The 17,565-nt window shown below is 49.3% G+C and overlaps 1 protein-coding gene across 1 annotated transcript in view; it reads left to right on the forward strand.

Annotated features, from left to right (window-relative positions):
- The window catches only part of MYO1D (myosin ID), a 173,440-nt gene that overhangs the window by 85,225 nt on the left and 70,650 nt on the right, over positions 1-17,565 (forward strand). Inside the window, exons 17-20 of the mRNA XM_009567284.2 lie at positions 3,478-3,701; positions 6,010-6,154; positions 6,927-7,031; positions 16,795-16,908. Of these exons, the coding sequence (XP_009565579.1) occupies positions 3,478-3,701; positions 6,010-6,154; positions 6,927-7,031; positions 16,795-16,908 (588 nt within the window). The remainder of the gene's footprint in view (positions 1-3,477; positions 3,702-6,009; positions 6,155-6,926; positions 7,032-16,794; positions 16,909-17,565) is intronic.

Consider the following 17,565-nt stretch of genomic DNA (forward strand, 5'->3'; position numbering starts at 1 on the left):
ATCTTTCTTATCAGCTCCCTTTAAGTATTGAAAGGCTATAATAAGGTCTCCTCGAAGTCTTCTCCAAGCTGAACAACCCCAACTCTCTCAGCCTCTCTTCACACAGGAGGTGCTCCAGGCCTTTGGTCATTTTGATGGCTTCCTCTGAACCCACTCCAACAGATCCATGTCTTTCCTGTGCTGAGGCTCCAATTTTACCTGGTTTAATTGGTTTACTGTCTGTACAGTCCTTGTAGGTACATTTTGTAACCCTTCAGTTTCAATGTCTCCCACAATCAAAGTCTTCCACGCTTCGCTGTAAATAAGGGCACAAATTCCTTCATGACTCCTTAGATGCTCAGTTATTTTCTCCTGGTTGCTGATCCTGTCAAATTCACACAATATCTCAACATAATGTGCCCTTGGACATGAAAATGCTAAGTTAAATCAGTGTTGCACACTGGGTGAAATCCAGGCCCTGTGCAAGTCGGTTTGAGCTTGTGGCTTCAGGAAGCCCAGAGCTTCTCAGGAGCTCCAGTGCCCTTTACACAGCGATGTTCTTGTGTCTCTTTGTGATGCACGGGTTCCATAGAGCTAAAACTACAATTATAGTTGAGTGTGCTAGAAAGGAACACTGGGAACAGCATCAGTGATGCACGGGATGTCGCCTCTCTCGATCTGTCTGATAATCTCAATGAATAAATGAGGGAAGGGTTATATAGCATCATAGAAGCACAGAATCATTAAAGGTGGAAAAGCCCTCTCAGCTCATCCAGTCCAACTCTCAGCCCAACCCCACTGTACTGACTGAACCATGTCCCCAAGTGCCACAGCCACACTCTTTTTTTAGAAGCCTTCTAAGGATGGAGACTCTACGGCTGCCCTGGGCAGCCTCTGCCAGGGCTTCACCGCTCTGTCACTAAGAGAAACTTTTCCCTAACATCCAGTCTAAGCCTCCCCTGGTGCAACTTGAGGCCATTTCCTCTCGTCCCATCACTTGTCTCTTGGGGGAAGAGCCCAACACCCACCTCACCGCAACCTCCTTTCCAGGAGCTGCACAGAGCAATAAGGTCTTCCCTCAAGTCTCCTCTTCTCCAGACCAAACAGCCCCAGGTCCCTCAGCTGCTCCCAGAACCCCTGTTCTCCAGCCCCTTCCCCACCTCCATTCCCCTTTGGATGTGCTCCAGCCCCTCAATGTCCTTCTTGTGCTGAAGGCCCCGAAATGAACCCAGGATTTGAGTACAATATTTTATATGCACTCACTGTGGAGGTTTTCAGTCCCAGTCCCCGTTCACTGTTCAGCTCGTGCTTTCTCTTCCTGCCGGTTTTGTTTGTTGGGTCGGTACAGCTGATTTTCTGCCATGGTTCCAGGGACTGCTGTTTGTGCTTCCTGCTCTTACATCTCCCGTTGCTGTCTCAGAATGTGCCTCACTTCCCCAGCTCCTTCCTGTGGTCTCTGAAGTAGTTTCTGTGCCCACACTCTCCTTAGGAGAGCAGCTCCTGGCAGGGGTTGGGGCTGCTGAGGACCACGTTGCCTTCGGTCACTTTGCACATGTTGAGTTGTTCCCTGGTTGCTTGCCATGCTTCCTATGCTTTGCTGTTCATGATCCTCTTCCTACCAACAATATCCAGTGTATGGTACAGAGGGAATGGGGCTTCACCTGCTTCTCTTCTGGGATTTAGCAGCTGCAGTTCACTCTTCACCACACTAAATGATCCACAGAAAGGGTAGGGTGTAGGGCAACTCCGTACTATTGTAAGGATTGGGTTCTATCTTGGATTGAGATGTTGGAGGTTGGATGCTTATGACCAGTTTGACACCCTGAAACACCAGTGAGGGATGGATCGGCTCAGCTGTGCTGTTGGATGGTTGGGCAGTGTTGTGTTGTTGACCTGTTCTGGCACGCGAGGACACAAAAGGACTTTATGGAGCATCACACACCCTGGTGATGTGGTGGGTGCTCAGACAGCTCCCCAGGAGCTCCATGAAGCATGTTTGTCATGAACAGGAGATATCATGGAATGTCCTCAGTGGGAAGGGACCCACGAGGATCATCTCCTGTCCCTGGAGATGGACAACCCCAGCGTTCACACTATGAGGGTGTTGGCCAGAGTCTTCTGGAATAGGGTCAGACTTGGGATCTTGACTGCTTCCCTGGGAGCTGTTCCAGTGTTCCACCACCCTCTGGGGGAAGAATCTTGTCCTAAAGTCCAACCTAACCCTCCCCGTGCAAGGACAGGGAGGCCAAAGGAGAAGAAGGAGGGCTTACTGTGCAGGGATTAGAAGAAGTGAGTCCTTTGCTTCTGAGGGATTTGGAACCCCAAATCTCTATTGCTGGTTGAATTTAGAGTGTATAGAGAGGAGCAGCCCCTCACATTTGCTGTTCTGCTGCCAACGTAGGGTTTTTTAAGCCACGTATCAGGATTATTAGTAAAGCTGTCAAGAGAACCTTTGACATCAGCTTCATAAAGCGCATATCATGTTGAAAATTGCCTCAGGTAATTAATTAATTCTTCTGTAAATAGAAAGCTTGATATGCATCAATGGTGCTGTGGGATGTTTCTCAAGAGGGAAATAAAGTCTCCAGCGGGGCCCACAGCGAGCAGTGAAGCACTCTTCGTGTGCTGGAGACTCATTATCTTTCCAGTTTAATTCTACAAGGAAACAAAAATACAATCTTCGTCTTGGCGGATTCAATTAGAGGGAAAGTACAGCTGATGACGGATCCCTTGGGGACGTGCCTGTCGGCTCACGAGCACTCCAGTGAATACTGGCCTCCCTTCCAGTACCTGGAGGGGCTACAAGAAAGCTGGGAAGGGACTTTTTACAAAGGCTTGTGGTGATAGGACGAGGGGGAAGGGGTATAAACTGGAGAGGGACAGATTTAGACTGGACATAAGGAGGAATTTCTTCATGATGAGGGTGGGGGGGCCCTGGCCCAGGTTGCCCAGGGAAGTTGTGGCTGCCCCATCCCTGGGGGGGTTCAGGTTGGATGGGGTTTGGAGCAAAGGCATCCAGTGGGAGGTGTCCGTGCCCATAACATGGGTGGAACTGGGTGGGCTTTGAGGTCCTGGGCCAGGGCCTCCCCACCCTCATCGTGAAGAATTTCATCCTATTGTCTAATCTAAATTTCCACCTTCCAATTCAAAGCCATTCCTCCCCATCGTATCACCCCAGGCCCTTGTAAAAAGCCCCTCCCCAGCTTTCCTTTCAGTACTGGAAGCTGCTCTAAGGTCTCCTTGGACCCTTCTCTTCTCCAGGCTGAACAACCCCGACTTTCTCAGCCTGTCCTCATAGCAGAGATGCTCCAGCCCTTGGATCACCTCCATAGCCTCTTCTGGACCCATTCCAACAGTTCTATATCTTTTTTACGTTCGGCATTCCAAAACTGGACACAGGGCTCCAGGTTTGTCTCACAAGAGCAGAGCAGAGGAGCAGAATCACCTACTTTTATGCTGCTTTTTATTGCTAAAGCTGTCTTCTCCGCTTGCTCCTAGGTCTGGAGGGGCACGCTGGCTCGCCTGCGCTACAAGAGGACGAAGGCTGCCCTCGCGATCCTCAAGTATTACCGCCGCTACAAGGTGAAGGCCTACATCCATGAGGTTGCTCGACGTTTCCACAACGTGAGGCTTATGAAGGATTACGGGAAGCACGTGCAGTGGCCCACTCCCCCAAAAGTGCTGCGCCGATTCGAAGAGGCTCTCCAGAGCATTTACCATAGGTACAGAGGAAAGAGCTTGTCTGTTTGGTCTAACCTAGAGCTACTGCTTGCTCTGTAAAGTTGGAGTAATGACTGGAGAACATCAACAGGATGTCAGTGGCTTTTGGTGCCCTTGATTGGGCAAATAACGATTCTGTTTCCAAGTGTCACCATTTAGCCCTGGCCTGGCTAATTTTGTCAGTTTAAACTGAGCAGTTGGGCTCCTGATTCCCTTCCCATCACCCCCAGGGAAAGGGAAATCAGAGGAAAAGACTTGCGGGTTAGAAACTAAACTAAAACAGCTTTAATAAAATAATAGTAGTGGTAATAATAGAAAATACTATTAATAAAAAAAATAGTAGAATTTATAGAATTGTAGAATTTATGGAATCATAGAATCCCTACGTTGAAAAAGACCTTTGAGGCCATAGAGTCCAACCGTACCTGTCCACTACTAAACCATCCCTGAGCACCTCATCTACCGGGCTTTTAAACCCTTCCAGGGATGGGGGCTCCACCACCTCCCTGGGCAGCCTCTGCCAGGGCTGAGGACCCTTTTGGTGAAGAAGTTTTTCCTGATGTCCAATGTGAACCTGCCCTGGGGCAGCTTCAGGCCATTCCCTCTCGTCCTAAAATATATACAAATATATGAAATTGTCCCTGTCCCTCGATGACTCTGTGTCACCACAGATGCTGCAGAGCAGACACGAGGGAAAGGGTCTGAGGTTAGGACGGAGCTGGGCTCAGGGACTGGAGTCAGAGATGCACAGATCCAGGATCAAGGACAGACAAGGTCCTCACTGGACATTGGCTGTCGAAGAAAAGAGAATCTTGTGATTCCTTAATTTTACATCAAGTGTGACGTGTATGGGATGGAATCCTCTGCTGGTCAGTTTGGGGTCACCTCTCCTCTCTGCCCCTCCTTGGAAGTGCCACCCTTTCTCACCCCTTATGGCTTCACCAGTTCAGGACTGGTCTTGGTGTCTATAGGAAGAAGTATCAGCCTTTGTGCTTCCCAGTGATCACTGCTTAGAGAGAAACCCTGTCTGAAACACATGCGGTTAACCTTCAGAAAATGACGTTACTTAGATGAGGCTGAGCTGAAGTTAGAAACTTATTCTACTTTAGCTCTAATCAGAACACAAAGATTTACTCAGGGTAGATGTTGTGTTTCCTTCCTTGGCCCTTTTCTGGTTGATTCTGAAACAAAAAAGGAGCTCCTGTGAGATGGGGGGAGAGAAAAGGAATCTCTCTGACTCCGCCAAGACTTTGTATAGTAAGTTTTCTGCAATAGAACAAGCACCGTTCTGCTGTCTACCCATATCGCGGGTGCGGAAGAGGTATTTTATGCCTTTATTACAACCTGCTTGTATCTAAATGCTGGTGACATTTTCTCTGGTAAGTCGTAGATAAAGTAGTTACAATTCCAGTGTGAAAAATGATGACGTCTGAAGGTCTTTGAACAAGAGAAATATTATCTGGATGAAGCCTCTGGAGATCTCCACTCCGGCCATCTGCTGGAATGGGGGTTACCATCAGCACTAGATCAAGACAGATTTGTTTTTCTCCCCACCTGTCTTGTGAAAGCCTTCCACAGCCTCTCTGGGTAGAGTTCCACCTTCTCAATAAGCTCAGTTATCATAACTACTAAATTTTAATTGCTCAAACACTTTTCATGGCATTAATCCCACAGAGCTGGTGTTGCTGCCAAGGGCTTGAGGGTGGTGTGGGGTCACGGATGGGCTCCCCTGCCCTGTTATGTGTTACAGTCTGTTAGATTCTGATTGCAGGGCCAAATTCAGCTCTGAAAGGAGAATAGTGGTGTAAATGAGCCAAAAAATGGCATTCCATAAACTTTATTGCAAACAGATGTGCCAGTAGTTGACTTCTGGGGAAGTCAGTTGACTTCAGGGGAGGTTCAGGTTGGATATCAGAAAAAAATTCTTCACAGTAAGAGTCATTGGGTACTGGAACAGCTGCCCAGGGAGGGTGTCGAGTCGCCTTCCCTGGAGGTGTTTAAGGAACGGGTGGATGAAGTGCTGAGGGACATGGTTTAGGGAGTGTTAGGAATGGTTGGACTCGATGATCCAATGGGTCCTTTCCAACCTTGTGATTCTGTGATTCTGGGTTTTGGACGGGGAAGATACCGGCCAAACTTGTCAGGAGTCAGGGGTGATGTTTCAGTTTAAATGATAACCGACATGTCAGCTCTATGAACACAGGAAAGGACTTTTTTCTCCCCTGACATTTGTAGTTCAGGGGTGTTCTTGTTGGCAGAAGGAGCGGAGCCCTCATGGTGTGTGGTACTGATTCAGGTGTTTTGTGGCAGGTGGAGGGCAGGGGAACTCATCCGGAGCGTCCCACCAGAAGTCCTACCTCAACTGAGGGCCAAGGTTGCTGCCATGGAAGTGCTGAAGGGTCACAGAGCTGATATTGGCCTACAGAGAGCATGGGAGGGGAATTACATCGCACTGGTGAGTACGAGCGAAGGAATCAGTGCAATCTCTGGGGCTCAGGGGGCTGCAGGGGTGGGAACTGGAAAAGTGAATGTTGGTTGGCACGCTGAGAGAGTTGGGGTTGTTCAGCCTGGAGAAGAGAAGGCTCCAGGGAGACCTTAGAGCAGCTTCCACTACTGAAAGTGGGCTCCAGGAAAGCTGGGGAGGGGCTCTGGATCAGGGAGTGCAGGGAAAGAATGAGGAGGAATAGTTTGAATCTGAAAGAGGGGAGACTGAGATGAGATCTTAGGGAGAAATGTTTTGCTGTGAGGATGGGCGATTCCCGGCCCAGGTTGCCCAGAGCAGTGGTGGCTGCCCCATCCCTGGAGGGGTTCCAGGCCAGGTTGGATGGGGCTTGGAGCAACTGGATCCAGTGGGAGGTGTCCCTGCTCATGGCAGGAGGTGGGACTGGATGGGCTTTGAGGCCCCTTCCAACCCCAGTTGTTCTATGATTCTGTGGTTTCTTGGGAGGGGGAGGGTCTTTGCAATTTCCTCTGCAAGTTGGTTTATGTCATTTCAGAATCTTTGACTTCTGCTGCACTAAGGGTGATTTCTCTGAATATTGAGCATCACAGGTCACGTGAAATGATAATGAGCCATCAGCTGGCTCTTCCAATGGCCAAAGCTGGAAAAAAATCAATAGGAAACTAAAATTCTAGCTAGTACGTAGTGTTAATAAGTAGCATAAAATGGAAAGGTACAAAGAAACTCTCTAGCACAAAGAGTTACGTGCCTGTCTCTGCTCTTTTAGAAACCAGACAACCCTCAGACCATGGGTTCCTTCATCCCTGTGGCCAACGAGCTGAAACGGAAAGACAAGTACATGAATGTGCTCTTCTCCTGTCACGTCCGCAAGGTAACCGGCACCCGTATGGTCGGCAGACGTGGGCTGGGTGGAAACTTCTTGTGGCCCAGGTGAAACCTTGGGAGGACAAGGGCAAGGAGGCAACGGGGAGATGCTGTAAGAGGGAGCAGTTTCAGCAGTCCTGGTTCAGGCAAGGCCATCAGTGAGTTTTTGATGGACACGTAACTCCAAGAGTGCTCTGTGCGAGGGGCTTCTGCGGCCTCTGCATGGTGCGGGTGTGAATAAATTCTCTGTGTGACTGGTTCAGATCTGACATTTTCCATGGCAGGATGGGGGTTTGTGAAGTTGGTGGAAGGTTTAAAAAAAAACAATTACAAAAATGTGCTATCCATGATTTTTCTGGGTGGTTCCTGATGATCTGAGTGACGCTTGTTTAGGTGTCTGTCAGGAGGGGATGTTCAAAGTTTACAAAGTCAACAAACAAAGCCAATCTAGAGGACAGCCACGGCTGATGATGTTCGAGGGGTTTTAAGAAGCTGTGTGTTCATTTTATTTCTAACCCTGTGCTCTTGCGGTTGGTCCCCACTTGCCAGGAGGGGAGCGTGAGCACGATTGGTGTTCATCATTCTACAAATATTATAGTCAACAGTAACAACAAAAATCATTTTGCAGCACAGAATCTCACTTTATAACAAATGTCTTTGCTGGTAGCAGTGAGGTCTGTGAGAACCTCATGAGGTTCAACATGGCCAAGGGCAAGGTCCTACACCTGGGTCGGGGCAATCCCCGATTTCAGTAGACGATGGGGGATGATGTGATTGAGAGCAGAGAAGGACTTGAGGTGCTGGTTGATGAGAAGCTCAACGTGAGCCGCAACGTGCGCTCACAGCCCAGAAGCCAACCATGTCCTGAGCTGCATCCAAAGCAGCGTGGCCAGCAGGGCGAGGGAGGGGATTCTGCCCCTCTGCTCCTCTCTTGGGAGACCTCATCTGGAGGATTGTGTCCAGTTCTGGAATCCTCAATGTAAGAAGGAGATGGAGCTGTTGGAATGGGTCCAAAGGAGGCTACAAGGATGATCCGAGGGCTGGAGCACCTTGCCTATAAGGACAGGCTGAGAGAGTTGGGGTTGTTTAGCCTGGAGAAGAGAAGGCTCCGAGGAGATCTCATAGTGACCTTCTAGTACCTGAAAGGGGCTCCAGGAAAGCTGGAGAAGGACCGTTCGTAAAGACTCGTGGGGATAGGATGAAGGGAAATAAGTATAAACTGGAGAGGGGCAGTAATACTGGACATTAGGAAGAATTTCTTTGCCATGAGAGCGGTGAGGCACTGGGACAGGTTGCCTTGTTTCCCTCTTTCCTGGTTCAGCTTCGAAGGGTAAAGAGGAGGGGAAAGCAGATCTTGGAGGCGCAGATCCTCACCATATCCTGGTCAGCCATCACAGGCACAGAGCTCCTACCTATAGGCAAACCCCTGAGTAGTTCTTGGTTATGGTGTCTGAGGACACATCTTGACTTGTGTGAGGACTCCCTTGAGCATACGGGCAGGCCTGGCTCCTGTATATCCTGCAAAAACCCTTCTTCTGATGGGGTTTGTTGTGTTGGTGTCCCAGCACTGCAAGAATAGGAGCAGTCTGGAGGTGGAATAGGTGTTACCTATTGTCAGTGATGTCCAGCTGCTCACAGACATGCACACCAAGCCCTGGGTGATGTCCAGCTGCTCACAGATGTGCACACCAAGCCCTGGGTGATGTCCAGCTGCTCACAGACATGCACACCAAGCCCTGGGTGATGTCCAGCTGCTCACAGATGTGCACACCAAGCCCTGGGTGATGTCCAGCTGCCCACAGACGTGCACACCAAGCCCTGGGTGATGTCCAGCTGCTCACAGATGTGCACACCAAGCCCTGGGTGATGTCCAGCTGCCCACAGACGTGCACACCAAGCCCTGGGTGATGTCCAGCTGCTCACAGACGTGCACACCAAGCCCTGGGTGATGTCCAGCTGCCCACAGACGTGCACACCAAGCCCTGGGTGATGTCCAGCTGCTCACAGACGTGCACACCGAGCCCTGGGTGATGTCCAGCTGCTCACAGACGTGCACACCAATCCCTGGGTGATGTCCAGCTGCCCACAGACGTGCACACCAAGCCCTGGGTGATGTCCAGCTGCTCACAGATGTGCACACCAAGCCCTGGGTGATGTCCAGCTGCTCACAGATGTGCACACCAAGCCCTGGGTGATGTCCAGCTGCCCACAGACGTGCACACCAAGCCCTGGGTGATGTCCAGCTGCTCACAGACGTGCACACCAAGCCCTGGGTGATGTCCAGCTGCCCACAGACGTGCACACCAAGCCCTGGGTGATGTCCAGCTGCTCACAGACGTGCACACCGAGCCCTGGGTGATGTCCAGCTGCTCACAGACGTGCACACCAATCCCTGGGTGATGTCCAGCTGCCCACAGACGTGCACACCAAGCCCTGGGTGATGTCCAGCTGCTCACAGATGTGCACACCAAGCCCTGGGTGATGTCCAGCTGCCCACAGACGTGCACACCAAGCCCTGGGTGATGTCCAGCTGCTCACAGACGTGCACACCAAGGCCTGGGTGATGTCCAGCTGCCCACAGACATGCACACCAAGCCCTGGGTGATGTCTAGCTGCCCACAGACGTGCACACCAAGCCCTGGGTGATGTCCAGCTGCCCACAGACATGCACACCAAGCCCCAGGTGATGTCCAGCTGCTCACAGACATGCACACCAAGCCCCAGGTGATGGTTGGTCACCCACAGACATGCAGAGCGAGCATGGGTGGTGGTCAGCTGGCACATGGAAACTGCTGCTTGTACACAGCCCGGCTGTGCCCTGAGTCTTTGATGTCGTTAATACTCGTTCCGGTATTCATTTCTAAGGATATGTGTCAGAGAGAACAAATACAACTGAATTCAGTGAACATACACATCTACCTCAGGAAAATGATGGTCTTAAAGAAGCAAATTAGAGCACCTTTATCCAACAAAAGGATAAAATCATTTCAGCATTGCTGTTGAGGACAAGACAGCAGCTTTGCGGGATTTCTGAAGACGTGCGTAAGCCTGGTGATTTCACTAGTCTCCTTGCTTAAACCCAAAAGCAAACGACCCCATGCTTGGCTGTAATATCTGTTTGAGGGAACCATTTATCTTCCTACTTATATAGACAAGAAATGTCCAGGCGAGCCTGAAGTGAACGAAGAAGACAAGCAATCTTGAACTTTGCAAGCTAATGAGGCAAAGATCTGACATTTCAGGATTTACCATTTCACTTCACAACCAATGCACTCCTTTAGGTAATCTGCGATGCCTTGAATTCAGACATCGGATTTGCAGACCGAAGGGCTGTGGAGCCGTTAAGCAGCTCCGTGCTTTGACTACAAGAGCACGTTTTTTACCCTGAAAACAGCATTAACCTTCTTTTACTCTTCACATAAAACAATTTATATCCTACACTGTCTTTTCAAACAAAGGTGTTCCTCTTGTCAAAAATATGAGCTGTAACATTCTTCCTCCCTGGAGGTGTTCAAGGCCAGGTTGGAGGCTTAAGGCCTCTCTGTATGTACAGAATGATTCCCAGCCGTCTCGATACCGGTCTGAACACCCTGCCATGAGGTTTTAGTAAGGGCAAATCTGAGCTTAAGCTGAAAGAGGAGATTGAGATGAGATCTTAGGGAGAAATGTTCTCTGAGAGTGGTTGCCCAGAGCAGTGGTGGCCGCCCCATCCCTGGAGGGGTTCCAGGCCAGGTTGGATGGGACATGGAGCCCCTGATCCAGTGGGAGGTGTCCCTGCCCATGGCAGGAGGTGGGACTGGATGGGCTTTGAGACCTCTTCCAACCAAACCATTCCATGATTCTACCCCTTACCCAGAAAACACAGCCCAAGGCCCAGTGTCAGTGCTGTGGAGGAGGGGAATTTCTCCCCATTGCTGCCATCTTCCCTTTCTTTTTTAACAAATACATAATAAAATCATAAAGCGTCTTCCTTTCAGCCTTGCTCTTCCCCTCGTCACACCAGATGTTGTGTGGCACTTGGTGTTTTCCATGTGGGCTGTTTGATGGTCAGGATGTTCGACAGGGAGCGACTTTCACCACAGGGAAGTTTGTCCGAGTTCTTATACTAAACCTGTGGACTTGTGGCTCTGCAAACTGGCTCTTTGCTTCTGAGCTGAAACCTGGCTCACGCAAAGCTTTTGCAGGGGACTGAAGAGTTACAGAAGTGAAGATGCAATTAATTATCAGCTGATTTCATTGCTGCCCTTAGAGAAATACTCTCGAACGGCACATCAGCCCACAGAATGAGGTCACTCAAGTTCACTCGTGGTATATTTTCATGACTCAGCTTATTTGAGGATTCTTGAGCAAAAGATGTGCCGTTGCAGCTGGTCGCTTAGGCCGTCAGGAAGGTGTCACAGGGAAAGAGAGGGCGCCGTGGTGGGTTGAGGTGAACGTTTTGTTTCTGGAGCGGCATCAGAGCTCTTGCAGCTTTCAGTAAGGTGACAAATCACCCCAACGTGTGTGAGGACATTCAAATACTCAATTTGTGGGTTCGGTTTTGGGCTCCTCTCTATGAGGGACATTGAGGGGCTGGAGCGTGTCCGGAGAAGGGAATGGAGGTGGGGAAGGGGCTGGAGAACAGCGGTTCTGGGAGCAGCTGAGGGACCTGGGGGTGTTTGGTCTGGAGAAGAGGAGGCTGAGGGGAGACCTCATTGCTCTCTGCAGGTCCCAGAAAGGAGATTGGAGCCATGTGGGCGCTGGGCTCTTCCCCCAAGTGACAAGAGACAGGGTGAGAGGAAATGGCCTTGAGTTGCGCCAGGGCAGGTTCAGATTGGATATTGGGAAAAATTTCTTACTGACGGAGTGGTGAAGTCCTGGCAGAGGCTGCCGGGGCAGGGGTGGAGTCTCCATCCCTGGAGGTTAAAAGCCAGGCAGATGCTCAGGTGCTCAGGGATGGTTCAGTAGTGGACGGATATGATTGGATTCAATGATCTCAAAAGTCTTTTCCAACCAAACAATTCTATGATTCTGTGACTTTCAGCCACAACATGAGTTGTCTGCTCTTTAGTTTGGGTTATTTCAAATACAGTTCTTTCCTTGTAAAGGAGAGAAATTAAAAGCATAAATACTGGAAAACCAGAACCGACACGAGGTAAACCTGGATTTGATGTATTTAAAAATGTTTATATACAGAACACACCTCATGGCCTGTGTGATATTTGCTAACCATTAAATTCCTTGAGATGGATTATTTTAGCCGGTGATTGACACTGTTCTAGCGAAGTCAAGGAAGCCACACCGGTTCTCACCAGCCGGGGAGCTGCTCTCCAAGTGCCGATAACTGCTGGGGAAGTTTTCTTTAGCTTGAGTGCGTGGGGTCTTCATTTCAACAGCTTGGGATGAATAATAAGGGTGAATCTGTTTGGACCAAAGCTGTTCTAGCTCTTTTTATAGATGGTTTGTGAAAAGACTCTGAAGTCTCGCTGATGGGAGATGCGTGCGCTCGCTTTCTCGCAGTAGGTAGAGGTAGAAGCAGGTCATTTCTGCCTGTGGAAAAATCCATCATTTCTGAGCATCGTGGTGCTCTTCATTTTTCAAAGGAAGTTTTTTGCCTCGGGAAGCTGAATGCATATTTCATGCACACCACCAGGATTTGTTGTGTCACCTTGGAAACAACAGTTCTCTTTATTTTTGTTTTTTGGAAAAAGGCTTTTCTTCCCACTTTCTCCCATGTCTTTTGTGGCACTGAGGTCCCTGGAGAGGCCCATCGCTTCCCAAGTCCGGAGCCTGCGGTGCCGACAGGCTCCTGGAACCTGGCTTAGAGGCTTTGCTGCTATGGACTAGGCTTTCGTTTTCCCCATCAACCAGTCAGGAAGCTAAATTGAGACTGATTCACGTTTGGATCAACAAAGATATAAATACAAAATGCCCAGAAGGTGCTGAGAACACAATGCGAGGCAGGGCTGTTCTCCGGAGGGGATGAGCTGTAGCTGAGAACAGAAGGGCTCTCTCCTCCTACAAAACCAAAGGACTGGTGACATTTGCAATGGTGCTGGCGTTAGTCCGAATCTTTTTGGTGTGTGCTTCCCAATGTGACAGTTTACTTCTAAATCCGTGGCATGTATTATTGACTTAAATAGTCCATAGGTGCATGGAGCACATCAACTGCTTGGAAAGAGATGGAAAGGACAAGCTCCAGGGCAGTGAGAATTTGCTTCTGATGCAGAATGAGCTGCTGGACTTCCCCTTCAGAGCATCTCTAGCTCTTCAGCTGCATTCGTTGTTCGATGTGAGCACTAAAAACAGTGGGTAACCATGAGAAAAAAAAGTGGAATTATAGCAACCTCCCAGTACTGGAAAAGACTAAAGGAAAGTTGGGGAGGGGCTCTTGATCAGGGAGTGCAGGGGTGGGATGTGTGGAACAGTTTTCAGCTGGAAGAGGGGAGACTGAGATGAGATCGTAGGGAGAAATGTTTTCCTGTGAGGGTGGGGAGGCCCTGGCCCAGGTTGCCCAGAGCAGTGGTGGCTGCCCCATCCCTGGAGGGGTTCAAGGCCAGGTTGGATGGGGCTTTAAGCAACCGGGTCCAGTGGGAGGTGTCCCTGCCCATGGCAGGGGGTGGGACTGGATGGGCTTTGAGGTTTGTTCCAGCCCAAACCATTTTATGGTTCTATGAATTTAAAATACACTTGTAGAACTACTGCAATATTGGATTGTCTTGCAAAAGCCATCCCCACGCTCTGGTCAGCAGCCACAGGACCTTCTGCAGTGGGATGGATCTGGTTGCATAGCTCAGGGAGGTCTGTTCCGTTTGTCACCGGGGGCTCTGGACTGGAGGATGGCACGGACAATGCTATGATGGGAGCAACAAGCGGGACCCCGGTGGTGGTGTCAGACCCTTTAAAAGAGCCTAAATTCAAAAGAGGGGTTTTGGAGCTGTGACCGCATGGCACCAGAGCTGAGGCTGCAGCCCGGAGAAGCCTTTGCTCAGTCTCCCGAGCCGTGGAGTGTGCTGTGAGCTGCACGGCCAGGTGACGGTTTGAGGAGCCTGTGCTACTCTGCTCAAGCACACTCCTAACTACTTTCTCTGGGCTATTTGGTGTTTCATAGCCTTTATTTTTTTTCCTCTCTCATTCAGCTGCTTCCTAAAATAATCCCAGTTCTTCAGCATCTCTTCCTATGAGATTTTCCAGGCCCTCAGTCATTTCCTTTACCTCCTCTGAACCAGCAGAGTCTCCTTTACTTCCTCTGAACCAGCAGAATCTCCTTCATGTTCCCAATCCCGGTGCCTCACACACTATTCCAAGAGGGACCGCAGCCCCAGGACATCATTCCCCACGCACATCTTTACCGCCTGCTAACGCCCTGCCTGTTTTCAGCTGCTTTGCCTGTTTGTGCCAAGATCAATCCCTAGCTGTCAAAAATCATCTTCAGTTACTTGTTCTGAGTTGGTGCTCTTCATTTAAAGCTGTTATATAGTTTTCCAATTTGCATTTTCTGCTTTTATCCGCTCTAAACTGTGCCGCTCTCTGCCTGTTGACTGGGAATATTTCAGTTCTCCTGATTTCACCTAGGAAAATCCTATTTGTGTTCATCTGCTTCGTCATGTCTCGCCCTTGTCTGCCCTTCTCAACTGATGAATCGCTGTGACTGTGATACACCGGTGACTCCGGGTTTGCCGTAGTGAGAAATAATTTCTCCTCTGTCCTGCTTCTCATTTGCTTTTGACAAAACTTGGTGTGTCCAGAGAAGAGCAATAGAGCTGGTGAAGGGGTTGGAGAACAAGTCTTACAAGGAGCAGCTGGGAGAGCTGGGAGTCTTTAGCCTGGAGAAGGGGAGGCTGAGGGGAGACCTTATTTCTCTCTACAAATACCTGAAAGGAGGTTGCTGAGAGGTGGGTGTTGGCCTCTTCTCCAGGTGACTCATGACAGGACAAGGGGGAATGGCCTCAACCTGCGCCGGGGGGGGGGGTCAGCTTGGACATTAGGAAAGAGTTTTTCACCAGCAGGTTCATAAGGCACTGGCAGAGGCTGTGCAGGGAGGTGATGGAGTCACCATCCCTGGAGGTGTTTAGAAGATGCGGTATTTACAGATATGTTTTAGTGGCAGATAGGTATGGTTGGACTCGATGCTCTCAGAGGTCTTTTCCAACCTGGTGATTCTATGATTCTATGATCTTGTGCCTCTTCAGTACCCTCTTGGGGCACCTGAAACTCTGAGTGTCATCAAATTTGGGGTAGCAATTCCTTGACAAGTTGTAATAACTGCAGTGTTGATGAATGCGTGGTTCCTCTGTGAAATCCCCACTCACTCGAGCCCAACGTTACCAACAACCTAAGAGAATATTTGTGATGAGTTGTAGTGGGATGAGGGAATGGAAATGACCCATGTTTTGAAAGGAGAGGAATAAAAGTGTGATCCCAGATATAAAACACTTCTCGGGGGGGATTAGAATTTTGTTTCCTGCCATGATGTGATCCTCCCGCTTCTGTTTTTGTAACCGATCACACAAATCCATAAGATGTGAAATGGTGATTGATTATCGTCAGTCTTCTTGGATTTTCCCCAGATCAGATGTTACTGTCGAGGTAGAACATTTCATGTCTGGTGCCCTTTGAAGGCACACACGTTAATAAACAGTTCCATATCTTTACAGTCATTTTCCAGAGGTGTTCGCATGGCCTTTGCTGGTAGGGTTAGTGGTTGGATTCATGAGGCACTGGAAGGATGCTGCTGCGAGAGGAGTGTTGGTGGCCAAAAATAAAGACGAATTCAGGATTTCAGAATGTCTAGAATGAAGGAAACTTCTAGAATTGTATGACTCCTGTGTATGACTTGCTGCTGGGCTCTGTTACTCTGCATCTTTAGCTGCCCCCGACTCATCTGTTCTTCCATTGCTCTTACTGCATGGAAACAGGATGTGTGAACTGCACCGGAACACGGAAGGTGGGGCTGTGCGTGGAGCTGTGCTTGTTGAGGGGGTTCACGTGTTGCTGTCTTCCCACAGTTAATTTTTACCGTATCAAATCTTTTACGTGTAATTGGTGTTTGCTGGGAAGAAACACCATGTCTCAGGGCTGATCCACACAAAACCCATAGATTCCTTAGAAGTATGTTCCGGTTGACCATGGGCTCAGGCCCTCGGATCATCTTTGTGGCCTTGTCTGGACTTGCTCTCAAATCCATGTCCTTAAGAGCTGTGCCCTCATTCTGCTGCCTGGTTCCCTGGGTCCCTGTGTATGGGCTCAGCTCTCCCAGGTGCCGTCCGGCCCCTTCACTCTCTTCTTCCTTCCTGCAGAGAGGCACAACCTTAGCAGAACCAGTGGAACGTGCCCACTCTCAGCTAACACATCCACTAATGGTCAGTGGAAGAGATGTTGTCCACGTTTCGCACTTCTTAGGCAAGGCACAGATGTTTTAAAAGAGGGACGTGGGACCTGCTTATATATAAGATGAGCATTGGCTTTCAGGTGCCTCGGGTCAGGGCTGTCGCAGATCCTGGTGGCACTCTGCGGGCAGGAATTCCACATCAGGCTTTTGAGGTGACAAAGGCAGCTCTATAAAGTAGGAAGAACAACCGTCTGCCCAAGCTTGGCATTGCTTCTCCAAGGCTCTGCGTTTCTCTTGCTGTTGAACAGCATTCTGAGACCCACCTTCCCTTTCCGCTCTCTCCAGATCTGTGGGGGAAACCTGTTTGATCTCTGACAGTTTTGTATATTTATTACTACAATGTTTTATTCTGCGTGTTCTTGCAGCGATTAAGTGGGACTGAAAGTTTGCTTCTCCACAGGTCAATCGCTTTAACAAGGTGGAGGACAGAGCGATCTTCATTACTGACCGGCACCTTTACAAGATGGACCCGATGAAGCAGTACAAAGTGATGAAGACGATCCCCCTCTATAATGTAAGTACGAGCGCTGGGGAATCTCATCGTGGGCTCTCTTGCTAATGAGCACTACATCTGCTGTTTAGCTCCATTTCAATATCCATGAAGTCAGAAACATCTTAGTTTACAATTTTTAATACATTTAATGTCTTTAAGACAGTTCTCGTGGGAGGTGTCCCCTGGCAGGGGATTGGAATTGGATGGCCTTTGAGGTCCCTTCCAACCCAAACCATTCCCTGATTCCATGATAGTGTAATTATCTACGACACTGGTGCATCTTCTTAGCTCTTATTCTCAGTGCATGAAATAAAAGCTAAACCTCAAACTGCTTATCGCTGCCTCTCCTGTTCATTCTTCTATTTTGATTTTTATTGCACTGGAAGATCTCAGCCCCGTAAAGGGGTTTGTGTTTCACAGCAGCTCTTGGCACAATTTCTGCTCTCTGGGGGTTGGTTTGATCCTTTGTGTCATGTTTGAATTTTTTTTATATCTGTTCCTGTTTAATGTAAATCTTATCAAAGCAAAATTCAGAATGATAGGGAGGTGCCTGCCCTTCGGGGTGGTGGAGTTGAGCTGCCAGTGACAAAGAAAACGATTATCGCTGTAGGAAGGAGGATGGGGAACAACCTCATCTTAGCCCTTCAGCATCACCGCGTGCTTGTTTTCCTGAGCCTG

Source organism: Cuculus canorus, chromosome 25 (genome assembly GCF_017976375.1).
Source record: "Cuculus canorus isolate bCucCan1 chromosome 25, bCucCan1.pri, whole genome shotgun sequence".
Taxonomy (NCBI): domain Eukaryota; kingdom Metazoa; phylum Chordata; class Aves; order Cuculiformes; family Cuculidae; genus Cuculus; species Cuculus canorus.